At 39.5% G+C, this 19,250-nt stretch overlaps 1 protein-coding gene across 1 annotated transcript; it reads right to left on the bottom strand.

The window, feature by feature from the left end:
• Positions 1-7,788: 7,788 nt before the first annotated feature.
• Positions 7,789-17,756, bottom strand: efna1b (ephrin-A1b). Its single transcript, XM_057835357.1, has 4 exons — positions 17,521-17,756; positions 8,475-8,770; positions 8,085-8,270; positions 7,789-8,002 (listed from the first exon to the last, which is right to left on the bottom strand). The coding sequence occupies exons 1-4, from the start codon at positions 17,616-17,618 to the stop codon at positions 7,884-7,886; spliced, it is 699 nt and encodes a 232-aa protein (XP_057691340.1). The 5' UTR covers positions 17,619-17,756; the 3' UTR covers positions 7,789-7,883.
• Positions 17,757-19,250: the final 1,494 nt, after the last annotated feature.

The raw sequence follows: 19,250 nt of genomic DNA, 5'->3' as shown, positions 1-19,250 counted from the left end.
GGTTTTATTTTGCATTCCTGGATAGGTAAGAGATTATTAACAAGCTTGTATTTATCGTGTATGTTAACATAATTTATGTTCAAATAATGCAATTTAAAATTACTCATAAAATCCGGCCTTTTTTTCCTGGAAGTTTTCAAATTGTTTCTTTTTTAATTTTTGACAACAAAGGTTTGAATTGAACAGTGTAGGCAGAACCAATACACATAAAAGTTACTATAAGTCAATACAGATGTATTTTGCATTGATCATTAAGAATGTCCCGTCCCCAGCAAAAAGTGTACATGCAGGTTATCCCATATCGTCCCTACCAATGTTGAGACCAAACCTACGCCCTTGCTTAAACATGCCATTTACGAAACAATGATGAAATTTCAAATTTTTAATAATGGCAGTCTTTAAATCGCATCCTTCTCTACGAATGCATTCTTGAAATCTGCTGTTGATATTCCTCATTGATTCCTAATCTACGCTGAGATAATATGAATTTCATCCTGAATTCACCACGGTGACTAACATGGCACATTGTTTACTTGCACAAGGTCACTGTCTCACAGTGCTGCCTCTTGCTCATGTCTGCCAGGACGTGAAAATTCCCTTTTTTTCCAACAGTGGTCAACAGCAGATTTCAAGAATGCATTCAGGCAGGAGGACTTCATTTAAAGGACATAAATGAAAATTCCAAAATTGTTTCTTAAATGGCAAATTTTCAGGTTTCTATATATATTAATACATTAATATATATAAATATATTTCTTCCACCACTCTTGGTTTTATTGGATTTTTGAAATGTTCCTTTTTTTTTTTTTGGTGACCCTATATATTCATGAAAAAACAGGTCATACAATTAAACTAAAAAACAAACATCACATTTTTTAAAAATAAAGATATAGAAATCAACAAAATCATTGCTCTTTTTATATTGCTAGGCAAATTTCACATTCATAAAGCTAAATTCTCTCCATGTTTTTTCAAAGCTAAATTTTCTCCATGTTTCAAAGTGTTTTTGATTATTATTGTGACTCTCTAAAATATATACTGTACAATAAGAAATTTGTACTAAAATTTATACAAAATTTAAACAATATGAAAGGGAGCAGTTTGGGGGAAATATATTGTGTATCTTATTATCATTACATTATACTGTATTTGTACATACTGTATGACTTTCATCCAAAATATTTACATAGAAATATTTATACATTTCATTCATAGAAATATTTACATGTTTGCAATTTTGACTGACACTGCCAGAAATGAATTCAACTACCATTATTCATTATTAAGTTTTTTTTTTAAAGAATTTAATTAGATTTTTTCCTTTTTAATTACACTCATTTTAACTGAAATGATCGATGCTTCTGGAGGGGGAAACTGTTTTATCCATAAACAAAATAATTGTGATCTTCAGCTGATTATACAGTATTAAGTATTACAGAGTAGATAATTCGAGTAGAACACTCATGTCACCCTGACAACGCTGCTGAAAAACTCTCAATTTTGACCTTTACCAGGAGCCCTTCAAACCTATTTTCCTCTCTCGCTCCTCCTGTCTTTGCTTCATTTTGACATTTTATTTGACATTTCATTATTGTACTCCCATTTGGACAGATTGTTTTCTTTTTGTTCTTTGAATGGTACAGAAAATTTTGCTGCTTACTTATTTTTGTGTTGTCATAATGTATCATTGCTGCTAATTAAAAAAAAAAAAATTCTAAAAATGTTTTTTTTCCTTGCTTTTTTATTCTAATCTCACAAACACTAAAATAACATTTTAGTCCTCCTTTTTGGGTTTGCGTAAATAATTAAACTGCATTGTCGCTGAACGATGGTTCCGTAAAGGATTGCTTTAGCTTTCATAGCATGTTAGTATTTACAAAATGATTGAATATTTACAGTACATTTCCTGGTATGATCAAAAGTGATCTATCGCGTCATCATATCGTGTAAAAGAATGATCAGAATGTTGGCGGTTTCTTGGAAAAAAACAAAAACATTTCAAACCTGAAAAACATTTTTTCATGTTTTGCATTACAGCTGCAGAGTAGAACTGAGGTGAACACATCTTGCTCAAGGTCGAGAGGTACTCAGTCACTACCTCTGAGTTAAGGTGGGTTTCCTGCAGGTTCTTTAGCTTCCGCTAACATTTCAAAACATTTGTGTTAGGTTTATTGATGATTGCCAATAGGTATCAATTTGGGTTGTGGATAGTTGATTACCAAGTGGCTAAAGACCAGTCCATGGTGTGCTCTGCCTTTCACCATCTTAGCCAACAACCTGAGGACACAATTAATTTCAATGGATTGATATTACCATAAGATTTCTTATGCATGAATTGCGTAAAACATGCTTTTGGCTGGCAACCAGTTCAGGGTGTTCTCCCAGTTCTCACAGGCAGCAGGAATAGGCTCCAGCATCCACGCAATCGTAAGGATAAGAAGATGGATGGGTGAATGTATTTATACAAAAATATATATTATAAATCAGGGCCCAAATCTGGATAGGTGTGATTTTTTTTGTTAGAGAGACTGTAGCTTTAATTACGGTTTTATTATTTTTTTTTTTCCAGACCAACATACATCATTTTAAAAATGATCTAATTTAAGCTGCAGTCGCTTTCAATTCTGAATAAAATAAATAAATAAATAAAAATCAAGAAATGACGCCATTTCCAAATTTAGGGCCGGTTTATTTTTGGGCACCCTGTAAAAAGCTATATAATGAATAATATTGAGAGTTAACACGTGGGTGGTTTGTGGAAATGTAAACATTCAAGCCTGTCAAAGATATTTTCTCGTATGTATGACATGATGGCATCACAGTCAAAAAGTGTCACGGATTGGGGCACACACGGCTGGACTCAAATGCACGAGACAAGAGATTAACACTTCCAATAAACATTTAATTCAGGAAAAGGGACATGATGACAAAATTCAAAGTTCCAACACAAACAGTCAAAGGCAAAAACATAGCAAGGCAAAAAACTTAACTTCAAGGTTGGCTGTGGCATAGATTCCAAATGATCTCTAAACACTGAAAACGCACTGGCAAATGACAACAGAAAAGAAGGGTTTTTAAGGAGTACATCTAATAGGAACCAGGTGCAGGCACTCAGGTTATTGGGGGAGGATGACAAAGCTGACTGAAGTGAACAGAGAGTACCCTACCAAAATAAAACAGGATATGAAATGACTAAATCAGTACCGCTGACGGCGGCTTGTAACAAAAAGTCGTTTCCAGATCTGCCTCACAGTTGAGATCCTTGATTCAAATCTGTTCAGACTCTCCCATACAATGTAATCTGGCTTCACCCAAATCCCCAAAGTATGTACAGTATGTTAAGATTTAAAGTTAGATTTAAAAGGTTTGTATGTGAGCCACTGATTGACATCGACCAATCCAGGGTGAACCACACGGCTTGATCAATCGGACAGGCTCCAGTTGACTGATGACCCTAATGAGGAAAAGAGCTTAGAAAATGGATGCAGTTCTGATCAGGGACGCTTGAAGTCACACACAGATCAGGGTGCTGAGGATCTTCATCTAAGGCAGGGGTTGGGAACCTATGGCTCGCGAGCCAGATCTGGCTCTTGACGGCTGCATCTGGCTCACAGACAAATCTTTAATTATTAGAAAAAAAAAAAAAAAAAATCGGTCACCGGCCATTTGCTAGTGTTGTGCAGTAATGAGCAGACTTGACTTTTGCCGCGTATGTTAACTTTTTAATGCGCTGACAACACTCGCGCACTTCGAACTAGATATCATCAAATAGCAACCTAGTTGTGCTACGTTAGATCCCAGTCCCATGCCATTGGCTGCGTGAGCCCCGGGTGATCATGGGGCACGTAGTCCATATACTACAACTGGCGACTAGAAAGCTGGTTCGCAGTAATACTAGTGGGAAAGTGGCAAACATACATATCGTTGTGTCTCTCTATCTATCTAATCTATCTATCTATCTATCTATCTATCTATCTATCAATCACATAGGCAACGCAGATGAGGCAGAGCCACTGTTCAAGTGGGATTGCCATATTTTGCAGTCGAAAATAGCAGCCGATGTGCGCATTTGCGTGAGATCAGGAAGTAACTTACCTCGTTTTCAGTTTCGTTTTCCGCGTTGTAAGCTAACTTTAGAAACCCTTTTGAGACGATGGCTAAAATAAAAAAAGACAAGATGTATCGTACTTTTTAGCAGGAATGGACAGAGGAATTTGCCTTTGTGGAAAGTTTTTGACGACTTTTCGGATAAAGACAAGATAATTATACGGATAAAAGACATGCTTCTGTCGGCAAAAACTATTCACAATCTGAAAATTTGAAAAATGATTTCAAATCAAATTGAGGCAACGCAAGAGAAGGATATACCGTTTTTTTCTCTCGCTTTGGATGAGTCAACACACTTAAGCCATTTATCCCAGTTCGGCGTGATTGCAAGGTTTTGACTATGAAAAGGACAACAAGAGCTGAGGATTTAATTCAAGTTCTTCATTGAGTTCGCCAAAGAAAAAAATCTACAGATGGATAAACTCGTTTTACTGTGCACTGATGGCGCGCCGTGCGTGGTGGGGAAAAACAGGATTCGTGGCACTTCATGACTATGAAAAGAGACACATCCTAAGTTTCTCAATGCCTGCATGAAGCTCAACCCCACCAATCATCAACCTGACGACAAAGCCACCAGCAAAGCCATGCAGCACCAGAAGTCGCATTAATGGTAAGAAATACTCATCATTGATTAGCAACAGCATAACAATGTTATTAAAAATAATTAAGAGACGGTGAGCAAAAATCCCAGAACTACACGGGGGGGCCTAGTGAATGACCTACAGAGAGCTGGGACCACAGTAACAAAGGCTACTATCAGTAACACTCAAATCCTGCACTACCAAACGTGTCCCCCTGCTGAAGCCAGTACACGTCCAGGCCCGTCTGTGGTTCGCTGGAGAGCATTTGGATGATCAAGAAGAGGACTGGGAGAATGTGTTATGGTCAGATGAAACCAAAATAGAACTTTTTGGTAGAAACACAGGTTCTCGTGTTTGGAGGAGAAAGAATACTGAATTGCATCCGAAGAACACCAGACCCACTGTGAAGCAGTGGGGTGGAAACATCATGCTCTGGGGCTGTTTTTCTGCAAAGGGACCAGGACGACTGATCTGTGTAAAGGAAAGAATAAATGGGGCCATGTACCGAGAGAGTTTGACTGAAAATCTCCTTCCATCAGCAAGGGCATTGAAGATGAGACGTGGCTGGGTCTTTCAGCATGACAATGATCCCAAACACACAGCCAGGGCAACAAAGGGGTGGCTTCGTAAGAAGCATTTTAAGGTCCTGGAGTGGCCTAGCCAGTCTCCAGATCTCAACCCCATAGAAAATCTGTGGAGAGAGTTGAAAGTTCATGTTGCCCAATGACACCCCCAAAACATCACTGCTCTAGAGGAGATCTGCATGGAGGAATGGGCCAAAATACCAGCAACAGTGTGTGAAAAGCGTGTGAAGAGTTACAGAAAACGTTTGACCTCCGTTATTGCCAACAAAAGGTACATAACAAAGAATTTAGATGAACTTTTGGTATTGACCAAATACTTATTTTCCACCATGATTTGCAAATAAATTCTTTAAAAAATCAAACAATGTGATTTTCTTGTTTTTTTTCCCCCACATTCTGTCTCTCATGATTGAGGTTTACCGGTGTTGACAATTACAGACCTCTCTAATATTTTCAAGTGGGAGAACTTGCACAATTTGTGGTTGACTAAGTACTTATTTGTCACGGATCCGACAGAGGAGGACCACAAATGCGTCACGTTTTCAACAATTTATTGACAGGACCAGCAGGGCAGGTGAAAAAATGGCAGCAGTACAGACAAGGGCTAGGCAGAAGTCAGGTTTCCAAAAGCAAAAGGCAGGTCGAGTTACCAGGGCAGGAGAGGAGGCAGCAGTCAGGCAGGTTCAGATTCGGCAACGAGAGTCAGATTCAGAGAGCTAGGCAGGCAGGTAACAGGCAGGCTTCGCAGACGGTCTGACAGAGTGGAACTGAGAAGCAAGGCTTTAAATACACAGGTTGACTGATGAATGAGGCAGTGCTATTGGCTGGGCTGTGAGTAGGTGAATTGAGGACAGGTGGGGATAATTAAAGGCAATTAGGCAATGCTGCAGCAGGGGCTGAGGCCATGACATTATTTGCCCCACTGTATATTTAATACCCAAAGTTAAATATGGTATTGTTTCAATAGGTTTTATTTACTGATTTATTTCTCACACAGAAAAAAAGAATTTACCAGAACACTTTTTTTCTCCCCAACACCAGCACCCTCAGTGCCCCACTTCCCGTGCCACTGGTTCTGATGTCATATGAGACTGGCATTTTCTCGGTGATGTCATTGTTGCTTTAACACACTGTTTGGTCACAGGTGTTACATAGCAAAAGATCGCTGAGACTGAGCTCATCTCTGGTTAGTATGTATTAAACAAGTGTGACGTGATGGTGGAAAAACAAACAAGTTGTCCTTATGATCTGGTCGGTGACGTACGGTATATGTTGCCTGGTTTTACAGAGGATAGCAACTTTTGACAGTTTTCAGCCATTTTTGAGGTTTTTCAAGGCTTGTTTGTCATGTCTCGCTTTCATTCCAGCATGTGGGCACGTTCTTATCTGTCGTCAGTAGAGGATGTATGGAGCAGGAAAAGAAAGTGGCCAAAAACGCTTCGGGAAAAAAGGATGCAAGTGAGGAGGCGAGAGTGACACCTTCACACCCGCTTGTCAGTGTGCTCGCGGGCCTCTCGCCCTACACCATCAGCGACATCTGACCCCATCATCATCTCCCCCAATCCGTGTTTGGTTTGCAGTCTGTGAAATTGAAGCCAGAGCAAACTGTGGCACATGGGATGAAAGTTATGGAAAGTCAAGGCTGTGAGAAGTTGGGAAAGACCTGTGGGCGAGCTTGGATGGCATCAGAAAGGATAGCTTTGCCATTTGCCAAAACAAGGGGGGAAAAAAATCAAGAGACTATTTATATTACAACACATTTTTTATTCCACAAAGTTTTCACATCTTAAAACAATATCTTATAGTTTTTCTATGTACAAATTTACATATAAACACATAAAATGACTGTACAGTGTATGCTTTCTAGATGCTTCTTCAGTTTGAGGTTAAGTCTCGTATCTGCAAGCGTGTGTACCATTTGAGGACTGATTAAAAAAACTAATGATGTATTATTGGCCTATTTCGTTCCCATTACTGACTTTTAAGGACATAAAAAAAACATTTCCTAATGTTTTTGGTTTACTCTAATGAATGAAATGACCAATTTAAAACAGTGAAATTGTAGACATCACTTAGAAAAAGAGCCAATGTATTGGGGGAAAAAAGTATTTTATGCAATACCTGAATGAAAATGTATGGTGGTTTGCAGGGATGAGTGCTACACAATGACGTCACATTAACACAATGTCAAACAAATGCGACAAAGACAGAAGCTGAATAAAAAAATGGCTGTGTACCTACTGAGTGGTATGAAAACACTGTTTTAAAAAATGCTCAGAATGGAAAATGCTGCTTCATCCTCATCATTAAAAAAAAAATGACAACAACAAAATGAGGTCCTCTTCTTTGGAGTGATCTACACCCCACATTCACATCGCAACACAAACATTCACTCGCTCACTGACAGTTTTTTCTTTGTATAAAAACTCTTCATTCATTATATATATATATATATATATATATATATATATATATATATATATATATATATATATATATATATATATATATATATATATATTTTTTTTTTTTTTTATTTTTTTTTTTCCTTAAAAAAAGTGTCCGAGAACCCAATGGCCAGCACTGGGCTGTTCTGCAAAGTTATTTTTGTTCAGTGTATCGCCGCTAACAAAACTGGAAGGAGCGCCAAGAAGAGCGAGACCGAGACATGCCGCGCTCCTGAATTTCCGATGCTCCTCTGAACATTCGGCTCCATTGCAGTTGGGTCGTCTGAGAAATGAAGAGAGATAATAAATAAGTGTGGGACTTTGATGACTGTGATGACAAGTTCAGGAGTCTGCAGATTCCTCACCTGCTGGGAGACGATTGGAGAGGTTGTGAACTCCGCCGGCAGAGGTAAACTTGGCTTTTGATGCATCCAAACTCTTCTCTGTCCCTGCCTTGAATTTGCCTGCGTGAGTCTTTGCCAATGCCTTTTGTCCGGCCACGTCCACTTTGAGCCTCAGACAATCCTGGCCGTGGTGATGCATCGGCTTGGCTGTTTGGGAGCAAAGAAACAGGAAACATTGAATAATATTGTTATTGATTACATTTTAAAAAGATAAACAGCAGACAGAACATTTCACTTTTTACTTCCATTGTACTAATCAGAAAATGTGTTTATCCTAAACTTCCAGAACCCTGCGCATGTTCGACCTAAGAGTTTGAACTGTATTCTCTAAAATTTCCGTTAAATACTTACAGATGTAATAATAGCTCTCTCCCTGCCTGAACTCCTTGCCCAGGGTGAAGGGGGTGAAGCGCTGAAACTTCTCGGAGAACTTCTCAGGGGCGTGGGGGGCGAAGGGCCGCGAGCACTCCCAGCGCAGCTGGTCAAATGAGTGCGGCTTGCAAACATCGTAGTCTTCCCTCTCCACCATGTAGAGCACATAGCGTTCAGCTGAGTGCGGCGCCACCTCTCCGTGGATGTAGTGCGGGCAGATGATGTCCAGGTAGTCATTGATGCGGACTTCCACGGCGTAATCGTCCCACAGGAAGCTGAGGAGGATGAGAAGGGTGTGTTAATGACCGAGGCCTCACAAATGTTATTTTTGCAAGCAACCAAGTTGACACGGATAATTAGGTTCAATTACGCGTGTCGCAATGCAACGCACACCTGTTTACACTCTGGTGCTCGTGGAGACTGTTTGTGTAGTTCAGCTTCGTAGCGTAAAGCGCTAATTAGTGTGACAATTCAAAAGAGCACAGTCAGGCCGGACTTGTTCAGCCTTGGCGCCATTCCGCTTATACACCTTACACTTACTCTTGTTACCAAACACCACTGTGACACTTCACTTTTTTTTTTTTACAGTCTCAATGTGTTTTTCTCCATTTTGCTTCTATCAAAGACTGAGACAAAAGGGGCGTGGTTCAGTCAGACTGACGCCCTCCTGCTTTCTTTTCATCTTTATCCTTCCTTAAGTTTTTATAGCTCTTTTCATGCCTCGCCGTCTCCACTTTGCTCACCTCCTCTGCTGTCATCGCGACGCACACGATGTGCTGTGATTTGTGTTGCTTTGAGTGATGTGTGCACGTTGATTCCAGAAAATCACACTTTTAAGGTGGTATTTCGTCATTTAGTAAATTAAAAGCGCATGTGGACCAGGGTGTTGCAGCGAGTGAAAGCGACAACGGCTCCTGTGTGTTGTTTGTGGGTCTGTCGGCATCAAAGCGCAGGACATGGTGCCTATTTACCCCCCTCCCAAAAACTCCTCCTGTTGTTGTGGCTCCTGCTCGGACCCCCTGGTCAAAGCACAGACACAGTGGCTCCAATCACAGGCCTTTAACCCCACCTTCCTGCCTGAACATGTGTGTATACATTTGTGTGTAAGCACTAGCCTACCAGTCAAAACATGCTTTGTTAGCTGAGCACAGTTCTAAACTTGTTAGGCTGGGCTAATAGGTTGATCAACACCCCCACCCCTACACTATCCTATAACTCAAACATGTCATTGCCACGTTAAAAAAGTGCTCTAGTAATTTTTCTATGTCTTTCTATTAAAATTAGCTTTTCTTGTATATGTTTATAAGTTCAATAAAACAATAATTACAATGTTTAACTTATTATCCATTACTGCATGAGGTTAGGGTTTATATACTATGGTGAGGTGAAACTCTTCATTAGCTTACATCTGTACACTAGTAGCCAAAGAGGTGGGTAGAGTAGCCAAAACATTTACTCAATTTAGAGCAGCGTTACTTCAAAACAATGTTACTCATGTAAAAGTAGAAGTAGTCATTCAAAAAATGTACTCAAGTACAGGTAAAAAAATATATATATATATATTTCATGAATAGAATACTCAGTAATGAGTAACAGTGTGAGGAACTACATACGATTTTTTTTTTTTTTAACTTTTTTTTTTTTCAGCACGAATTTATCTATATAAACTGTTTATTATATATGTATATTATACTGTACTGTAACCTATTACATAACCACATTAAGCCAAAGAAATATTTTTTCCGGCGACAGAAAAAAAATCTACAAAAATGAAGCATCATTCATCCAAAGAGCATGAGTGCCCTCTAGTGGAGAAAACATATTTCCTATCATGAAATTAAAAGGATCATATCTGTGGTTTTCCGTGGTCAATCGGTGCCCAATAAAAACTGGGAGAGAGGTTAAAATCCGCACTTTCGAATCTCTTATGGTGTCGCCACGTGATTCAACAGGCTGGCATGGTCATAGAAAGGCAAGCTTGAGTGTGACTGGTATAATGGAGTCTGTTACGATGTCTCATTGGTGAAACTGGTAGAGCCACTGTTGGCAAAAAAAGTAAAATCTATTATGCAGCATAAAGAGGAAAAATGTAATGACTTGTGTAGCCCAAAGTAGCGGAGTGAGAGTAGCGTTTCTTCTTCACAAATCTACTCACGCAATAGTAAAAAGTATTGGCTTAGCAAAACTACTCTCAGAAGTACGTTTTTCTCAGAAAAGTTACTCAAGTATATGTAACGGAGTTAATGTAACACATTACTACCCACCTCTGCTAGTAGTCCAACTAATGAAGTTGGAGACTAGTTTTACAATGCCACTTGTAGCACTACTAGCACATACAGTAGTAGTTGTTGTTGTTAGCTCTTTTACTAGAATACAATAATGACATAAAGTCATGGGGTGAAAAAACATACTAACTACAGATTGGAATATTCTCACTAGTCGTGATATAGAGTGCCCAAGAATATGGACGACCTTGATATCAAGCTTATCGAATAAATGCTGAAATAACTTTCCGTACGATCTATAGTATAGGAGCAAACACCTTTGTGTGTTTTAGCAAAGGGATAAATGGGAAATTCATTGACAAAACAAGGTTTGCTTTCCATCTATTGCTTTATATATAGTGGTTTTTACCCAAAGGGAATAAAATAGATATTGTTTTCAACTCCATTCACACTGTTCATAATCAGGTAAAAAGTCTCCTTTTATTCACCTTCTCCTCACCGCCTCCAAAGGCTGGGCTAATTAAAAGTTGTTAAGCGGTCTGGGACCAATGTGTTGACTAGGAAAGGAGGGGAGGAGAAATGAATAGGGTGTAATTATACTCTTCCCCTCCCCATAGACTGGAGGCCTGAAGGCTTCAGGGCCCCTACAACCTCTGTACGTTACCCCCTGTGGTGGCTTCACTTTACCATGATTGGAGCGGATGTGTCCAAATTGTGAGCTCATCTAATGTGCTTTTCTCACAGTACCCAGGCTTCCCGCAGTTGTTTTGGAATGTATCCGAATGATGCAACAATCAAAGAGTCCTGATCATACAGGCGTTCAATCTTTTTCCACTGAGATATCTTTCTTTCTCTTTCCTTAACTATGGGATCATGCATTCATGCATTGGCTGTAGTGCAGATTTCCCATCCCTTCACAACTGGCCCATCAAAGCTCACCCGGCTGCTGTCTCTCGCGGCCACAGGCTGACACTTCTCACGGGGGTGAGAATCACGTTAATGTGATACTGAAGCTGCGTCGTCTGTATGTGGGGCCAGGTGTGCGTGTGAGTGTGTGTGGGGTCACGATGTCGCAAACTTACTTTTGCCCAGCCTTTCCCGTGTGTGATTCTCGTGAGGAAACCGCTCTTCATCTTATTAAAAGTGAGAACAATTCAGCACGGATACAGCTATACTGGTTTAAGAATAGTAAAGTCATACTTTTCGGTAGCGTTCTTGTTTGTTGTTTGGTTCGTAGCTGTACAGTCTGAATCGATAAACCCTCTTACTATTCCACTTTTATGTTAAATCGTGAAGTTAGTTAGGAATGCAGATTCATTATTGTGTTCAGCTCCACCAACTGCTGCAACGGATAGAACAATGTATGCAAGCCTGAGAAGGAAGAAAAGATGGGAAATATTGTATGTTTGCAATTTACTAGTTTTAATAGGATTGTGCTGTATATTTTTTTACAATACAATACAATCATCTGGTGCAAGAATGACAATATTTAATTTTATGACTGCAGATAACAATGCAGGAACTTCACTCTGTCAAAAATTAAAGACTAACTGCACAATGCAATGGCTGAAAAGTGTACACAAGTTCTGTCCCGAACTGTGCAAACAGGATTTTAGGAGTAGCAGTGTTAGGGTGGAGCTAAACACATTGCACTCGCATAGAATTGGCACTTTCTTTTGTAAGAGAATGCAATTCACTGAAGCACAGTGTAACGCTTGGTGTAAATGTGGCTATTGAGGGCAACTCCTGCCGCGGGCTCACCCACACATCTGTTTATTAAGGTCGACTGTCTGTATGTGGCAGAGGTAGGTCAATTCTCACTAATGAGCTTTTTGCATCGCCAGACACTGCACGTGAGCGTCTATAGCAGTTGTCAGATGCAGCTGAGCTAGTTTCGCCATTATCACATTCTGCTGCTACATTTTTTTTACATCGACCCCCCTCCCCACACCCAAGCCACTGCTCGGCCTTTTCCCATTTCACCCTGACCGTGCTATAGTCCCCCCATTTGTCCCTGGAGCACTTGGTTGGCTGGTTTGGGTCAAACAACTGACATGTTCTTTCACTAGGGAACGCGTGGGTCAAGAGGTCAGAGTTCACGGTTGCTATGCTCCATGCATATACCAGCATCCGAGTCAGCAGCAGCAGCAGCAGCAGCAGCAGCAGCAGCAGCAGCAGCACATATCTGTTTCTCATGCGTAAAACCGCAGTCAGCAACACTGAACCACTAAACAGATGAACCTCTGATGCACCCTGCCACTGCCATTTGCTGCTCAGGTGATCAGAAATAAGCATGTACATACGTAGTGGAATGTTCTGATGAGGGGGTTGTGGTTTGGATAGATTCGAGCTGTAGACTCATACTCGGATGTGCTCATTTAATACCCTATTAATGCAGTGTGGTGTGTCAGATTGCCACCTCTTAAGCACTGGCCAAGGAGCTGTCATTGCTTCCACTATTAGATCACTCTATTACAGGCAATTGACTTTAAGGCATTTAGCTTCCAATAGTAAGCTGTAAGGATGGGTTTGGAGTAGTGCTGCAACGATTAATCGATTAACTTGAGTATTCGATTAGAAAAAAAAAATTCGAATTAAATTTTGTTGCTTTGAGTATTTGTTTAATTAAAGTGACATTGTAATGGTTTATTTTGAAAGTGTTTGCATTTAGATTTATTGATTAGGGTGGATACACTGCCCTTTGGTCTGCCTCTTTTCACATGACTGAGTCCAACTGCTCCCTGTTAAGACTAACGTAAGCTAAGTTTTTGTTTGAGCTAATGTTTTTTAATGCATTCATAATTTAGTTTATAGGTCTATTTAGCCATTTTAGTGGGAATATGTGTCTGAACCCTTTGTTAAAAGGATTGTAAAAAAAAAAAAAAAAAAAAAAAAAAAAATACTAGCATTTTATAGCATCTAAGCTATCAGACTTTTTCTATGTAAATTAGCCAATTGTTCTTTTGTTGTACATAGATCATTAAAAAAAAAAATACCGTTTGAGGCTCAGCTCAGGTATTTTAATTTTTCATGTTCCTTATCCGATTACTCGATTATTCGAAGTAACTAGCCCATCGATTAATCGACTACTAAAATATTCGATAGCTGCAGCCCTAGTTTGTAGCATTGCTCATTGTGTCACTGGCATGGAATTAATTAAATGATTGCGAGAAAATGGAGTGGACCAACAAAGTTGTCTCAACCAGTTTTGATGTCAAAAGCAGACACTAGGATGTGTAATCAACCCATGTACCCAACCTCAGTTACAGTAAGTAAATACTGTAAGAGTTTTTGTAATGCAAAATAGTACTTCCTATGGTTCAATCAAAGAGGTGAAATGCATCAATAGTTATGGTATATTCTTTTGCACAATGTTTCCTAGAGGGATTAGCAACCCAGCACAATTCCGTTCTTTACGTATTTACACTTCAGAGTGCTTTTATGTCCACATACACACAAGGAAACGCGTTGACATTTGCAGAATAAAAGAGTCTGAAATTGTCACCGCCACCATTTCACATTCTTACAAGTTGCCCAAACTTCTCCTCTCCCTTTATTTATCACTGTCCGCGCTCTCCTCCCTTCGTCTGCTACTCCTTTATTCTCACAAATAAACCCAACCCCCTCTTCGTCTTGCTGCTGTTTTCTTCCTCTCTTAATGCTCACTTAATATACCAAGACTCTTCATCCTGGCTAATTTCTCAACATGCAGTTCACCCTTCTTTCACCCTATGTCCAGACCTCTACTCCTCCCCTCTGCCACTAAATCCTTTTACCCATCCCCTTTTTCTCTCACATCCTCACATTCTGTCAGCCATGAATAGAAAAAGGCTAAATGGTATCATCATGGCTGAACACAGAGGGGGGTTCACTGAAAGTGAATCCACGCCTGCGTGGGGGATAAATTCAGCAAGAAGTTTGCATTAAAAATAAGCCAAAATCAGATTTGATTAAAGCAAAACAAAACCTTCCAGTGAAGGCAAAATTGGCCTTTAGGGGGAGATAGTGGGCTACAGGCTGGATTTGCAAAACTATGTCTGAAATGCAATGAATGAGCAGTGTACGCACACATATAACGCATGCCTGCCCACACAACTACAATGCCTCTGGAATACTAGCGGAGCTGAGAGGTGCCCTGTCCACCACCTCCAGTGGAAAAATACCAGGGTCAAAACAGAGATGGGCTTGTGAGAAAAGGTTGCGTGGAGAGAGAAAGTAAGTAGGGAGAGTGGGAAGGAGGAAGTCTGGAGCAAAGATAAGGCGGTGAGAGGAAGAGCAGAAAGAAGGAAAGGACAATCAAAGAGCTGAGTATGAATGAGTGATGGGGCCAAAAAGAATTTAGCCTTATTGATTTCTCAGTAAAATGGGGCGACGCGTGACTCAATTGCTGTAATAAGGGACAAATTATACAGTAGGGTCATTATTAGACAGCATTCATAATTTTGTGGTTTCTAGGCTCCAAGGAATTTGTTGACATTAGTTGAGAATTTTCATTAAAAGAAAGATTGCACTGCAGCCATCGGGTTGCGAAAGAACTACGTTGAAGTGACTTGAGGGGCTTCATTTAGGTAATGTAGTGTTTTTCCACCATCTTCTGGCATTTATAGGCAAGCATAGACCTTTTTGTTAAGTGGGCATCATGTACTGGAGCATTTTCTAATTTGTGGCAAAAAGCCACTTCTGCGGAAGTGCTGAATCTGACACAATGGGAGCAGTTTTGATAGGTACATGCTGATATAATCAGATACATAGTAAAGATAGTACAACAATGTACTGTATTTACTGTCTGATTCTGAAAATCATACAGGAGATTATGCAAGCATTGATCCTGGTGGCTATTTTTTATCACATATTGCAGAAGACATAAAGTAATGAACCAGGCCGAAATGTTACATCACTGAATCACAGAAGAGGATTAAAAATAGCACAGAGGCAAGACAGTGAGATGATAGTTTTGTGTCTATGGGTCAGATGGTCAGATTACAATCCGTCTGTAATCTATGTTAGTGTTCATTCCCATTCCGGCTGGATTAAAAGGCTCGGCAAGCAAACGGGGAAGGGTGGAGTGTCAAGAATGAAAGAGTTTGACTTTGTATGCCAGAGATGGATTGGGAGAGGGCTTGTTTTGCATGTTTTCACCCTAAAAGTACTCCCCGAGACAGTCTGCAGACACGCTGGAGTCTTGACTGACACAAATTACTGCACTGGTCAGATGGGATGAGATTTAGGAGTGTGGAACAAGGTGGGGGGAAAAAAATCCAAGCGCAGACAGGTAGCCCACTCCGAGGAAACCTCTCATAAACACACAGCTGATGACATGGAGTGCAGTACTGGAATGCTGCCCGATGCTAATATTAACATTGAAGTCCATCGGCCCCGCTCTCGCCACCCTCCAGTGTGTGTCAGCCATGTCTACGTGACGCTCCCTCTTTCACGTTGACATGTGCACAATCACAGCAGTGCACAACTAATCTCCAATCATTTCCCATTCTAAAATGGCTGTAGGCGTCAAAAGGTTTTATTAAGTAACGCCACTTTTCTACTCTGACACATACAAGAACAGGCATGTAACATGGAAAACAAGACTAGACCTGACTGCGAAAAACATGCCTCACCACCTGTCATGAAGCAAACACACACACACGCACTAAATCATTGCTGGACACTTCTCCAACACACACGCAGACTCCTACATGAATGGGCAGACTGCTGCCATCTGCTCACCGTCCTCATCCCTAAGACAAATCACTCCCTGTACAATCGAGAGAGGGAATCAATTAGCATCACTTATCCACAGTCACGGCGCAGTCAAAGGGCGTTGATGGATTTACTGAATCTGTCCAACAGGTGACCGATTGATCAGGATGAAGAGGATTGTGAGCATAAAAACATGTGGACTACCAAAAAATGCAATTACAGGTATGAATATTACTTTTTGAGAATGCATTTTAAACTACAGTTGTGGTCAAACGCATGGCATTTGGCCCATGTATGACCTGTAAGAGAAATTGATTGCAAACTTAAAAAATAAAACCTATTAGGAATTGTTATATAAAGTTCTTTTACCAATACAGAACTTGCCCAAGCCCTCTTAGGTCTAGTGACTCAACTGGGACAAAACCTTCTGAATCACTCTGTAAACTAACAATCACAAATTTTCCACTAACCCCGCCCTTTAGTATTAAAATTAATTGCAGTGTTGTAGTTTCTCTTTTAGGCCCATTGTCATGTTAAAGGTCAATTACAGAGTCACTAATGTAACCAAGACGAAGACCTAAAGGGTCTTAATGGCCTTTACCTAGGTATTTTTATTTTAAGCACTTTTCATCGAACGAGCAGTGAGTGCATGTACAGTCCGGACTCCCATTTAAAGCAAATAAAAAATTATCTTTGTGTGTACTGCTCGAACTAAAAGCTCAATAAATCGCACCCGTACACGACAAGCCGCATCGATCCTATTGAGTGGTTGGCTAGAATTACATTTCTGACCCCAGCTAACACATGGCAGAGGAGTGCAATCAGCATTTTGTGCACGAGATATAGCTTCTTTAGCAAGTTTATCTATTGCTGTTACTCTGTGCGTTGCTGTTAAATGTAGCATACAACCTGTCTGGACTGTTGCACTGCTCCTGTTGCTATGACAGAGTACTAAATGAAGTTGACTTTGTGGCGCTGCTTTTGCAAAGACAAAACAAACAAAGAGACAGCTCTACCTTAGCAATATAAAGGCCAATTGGCTGATTTGTTATGCCTTTCTATGTGATAATTAAACAGTATAATGGACGCACATAGAGACTTACTTTGGGTTTGAGCTGTTCCAGTAGACACTGTGCCTCTCCGCGCGGGCGAACCAAGTTCCAACGCCCAGCACCAAACACAGAACGCTCGCCAAATCCATGGTTGATCTTCTCACCAAGAAAGCGGTACTTAAACAAAATCACGTGAGTCTTCTCGGGTGTTTACTCTAAGCCGCTCAGGAGTCACAATCACTACCATGAAACTCCACTGACTGTTTAGCCTAAGCGCGACTACGGTCTGTTTTGTCGACTTGTCATTCCGCCCCTCACTTGAGAAATAGCCAATCACAACAAAGCAGCTGAATGGGAACTCCGCCCACCACCAAAGCAAGAGCAGGTTTCAGGCGCAAAGACAGACTCTCACCAGGCAGCTGCTGGATGAAAGGAGAAAAACAACAACAACAGCAACGAAACACAAAAACAACCACGAGGAGTTGTAGAATTACAGCGTAATGAAAAGGATTCAACATGAAGAAAGACTTTTAAAATAGATAGCTGTATTATACTGCCAATAACATATGAGGCAAACGTAAAAACTGCTGGGCTGGTAAACAAGTTAAATCACCAAAGCATTTCTAAAATCACATAATGAAATAAAATGTGACCATAGGCGTACTTTGACTTTTGGGGCGGGGGGGGGGGGGGGGGGGGGGCATGTTGATGTCCCCGAAACATAGTGTCAGCAATAAAATTAACTTACAAGTATATTTATAATAATAAGTTGACAATGAGCGTTTTTTCCCCCATCATTCTTGAGGGGAATTCTAAATCAGGCTGCTTAGGCAAAACTTTTCGCCAAGATCATCTATTAAATATGTTACACCCGCCGGTGTTGTGCCAATGTCATTGCCCCAGTCAAAAATTGTATCCCCAGGGCGGAGCCATAGGGAGGTAGATTTGTGTCTTTATTAGTCAATAAAAAAAAAAAAAAGTGAAAAAAAAAAAGTTGCTTCAATCAAAATATATATTTCAACCCCCCAAAAAATGTCACTTCAATCCAAAAAAAAAAAAAAAAAAAATGTTTTTGAATGCAAAAATAAATTTGAAACTCAAAAAACTAAAAATAAATAGATAAATAAAAAAATAATAAAAAAATAAATTAATAAATTAAAAATAAATAATTAAATACATTTTCTTTTTTTTTTTTTGATAGAAGTACAGTTTTTATTTTATTATTATTATTTTTTTAATTTAAGCAACTTTTTTGATTGAAGTAATGTTGATTTGTTTTTGGGCCAGATTTTGGCTAGGACATTTTTGTCTTTATTATTCAATCAAAAAATAAGTTGCTTAAAAAAAAAAAAAAATTGATTTTCCAAAAGAAAATCAATCAATAAAAGAAAATTTTCGATCATAGAAAAAGTTTTTGAATTCGAAAAAATACTTTAGATTGAAAAATTTGCATTTGAACACTTAATTTTTCATTGAAAAAGTTTTCTTTGATTGAAACAATCCTTTTTGTCTTTGGGCCATATTATGACTAGGAAATTTGCGTCTAAATCATTCAACCCCCCAAAAAGTTGCTTCAATCAAAAAAAAAAAAAAAAAAAAAAAAAAAACATGGTCGATCAAAGAAAAAATCATTTAAAAAATGTTTTTTTCTAATATATATTTTTTTATTATTATATGCAAAGCAAATGACCGTCTAAAGTGCTCGAAAAATAATGTTGACCCATTATAAAAATATATATTTTTTGTTCATTTCATTATTTAGTTGTTGCTTTACAACTTTT

This window comes from Corythoichthys intestinalis, chromosome 4, assembly GCF_030265065.1.
Source record: "Corythoichthys intestinalis isolate RoL2023-P3 chromosome 4, ASM3026506v1, whole genome shotgun sequence".
In the NCBI taxonomy this organism is placed as follows: domain Eukaryota; kingdom Metazoa; phylum Chordata; class Actinopteri; order Syngnathiformes; family Syngnathidae; genus Corythoichthys; species Corythoichthys intestinalis.
This window is presented reverse-complemented; position numbering and strand designations above follow the sequence as displayed.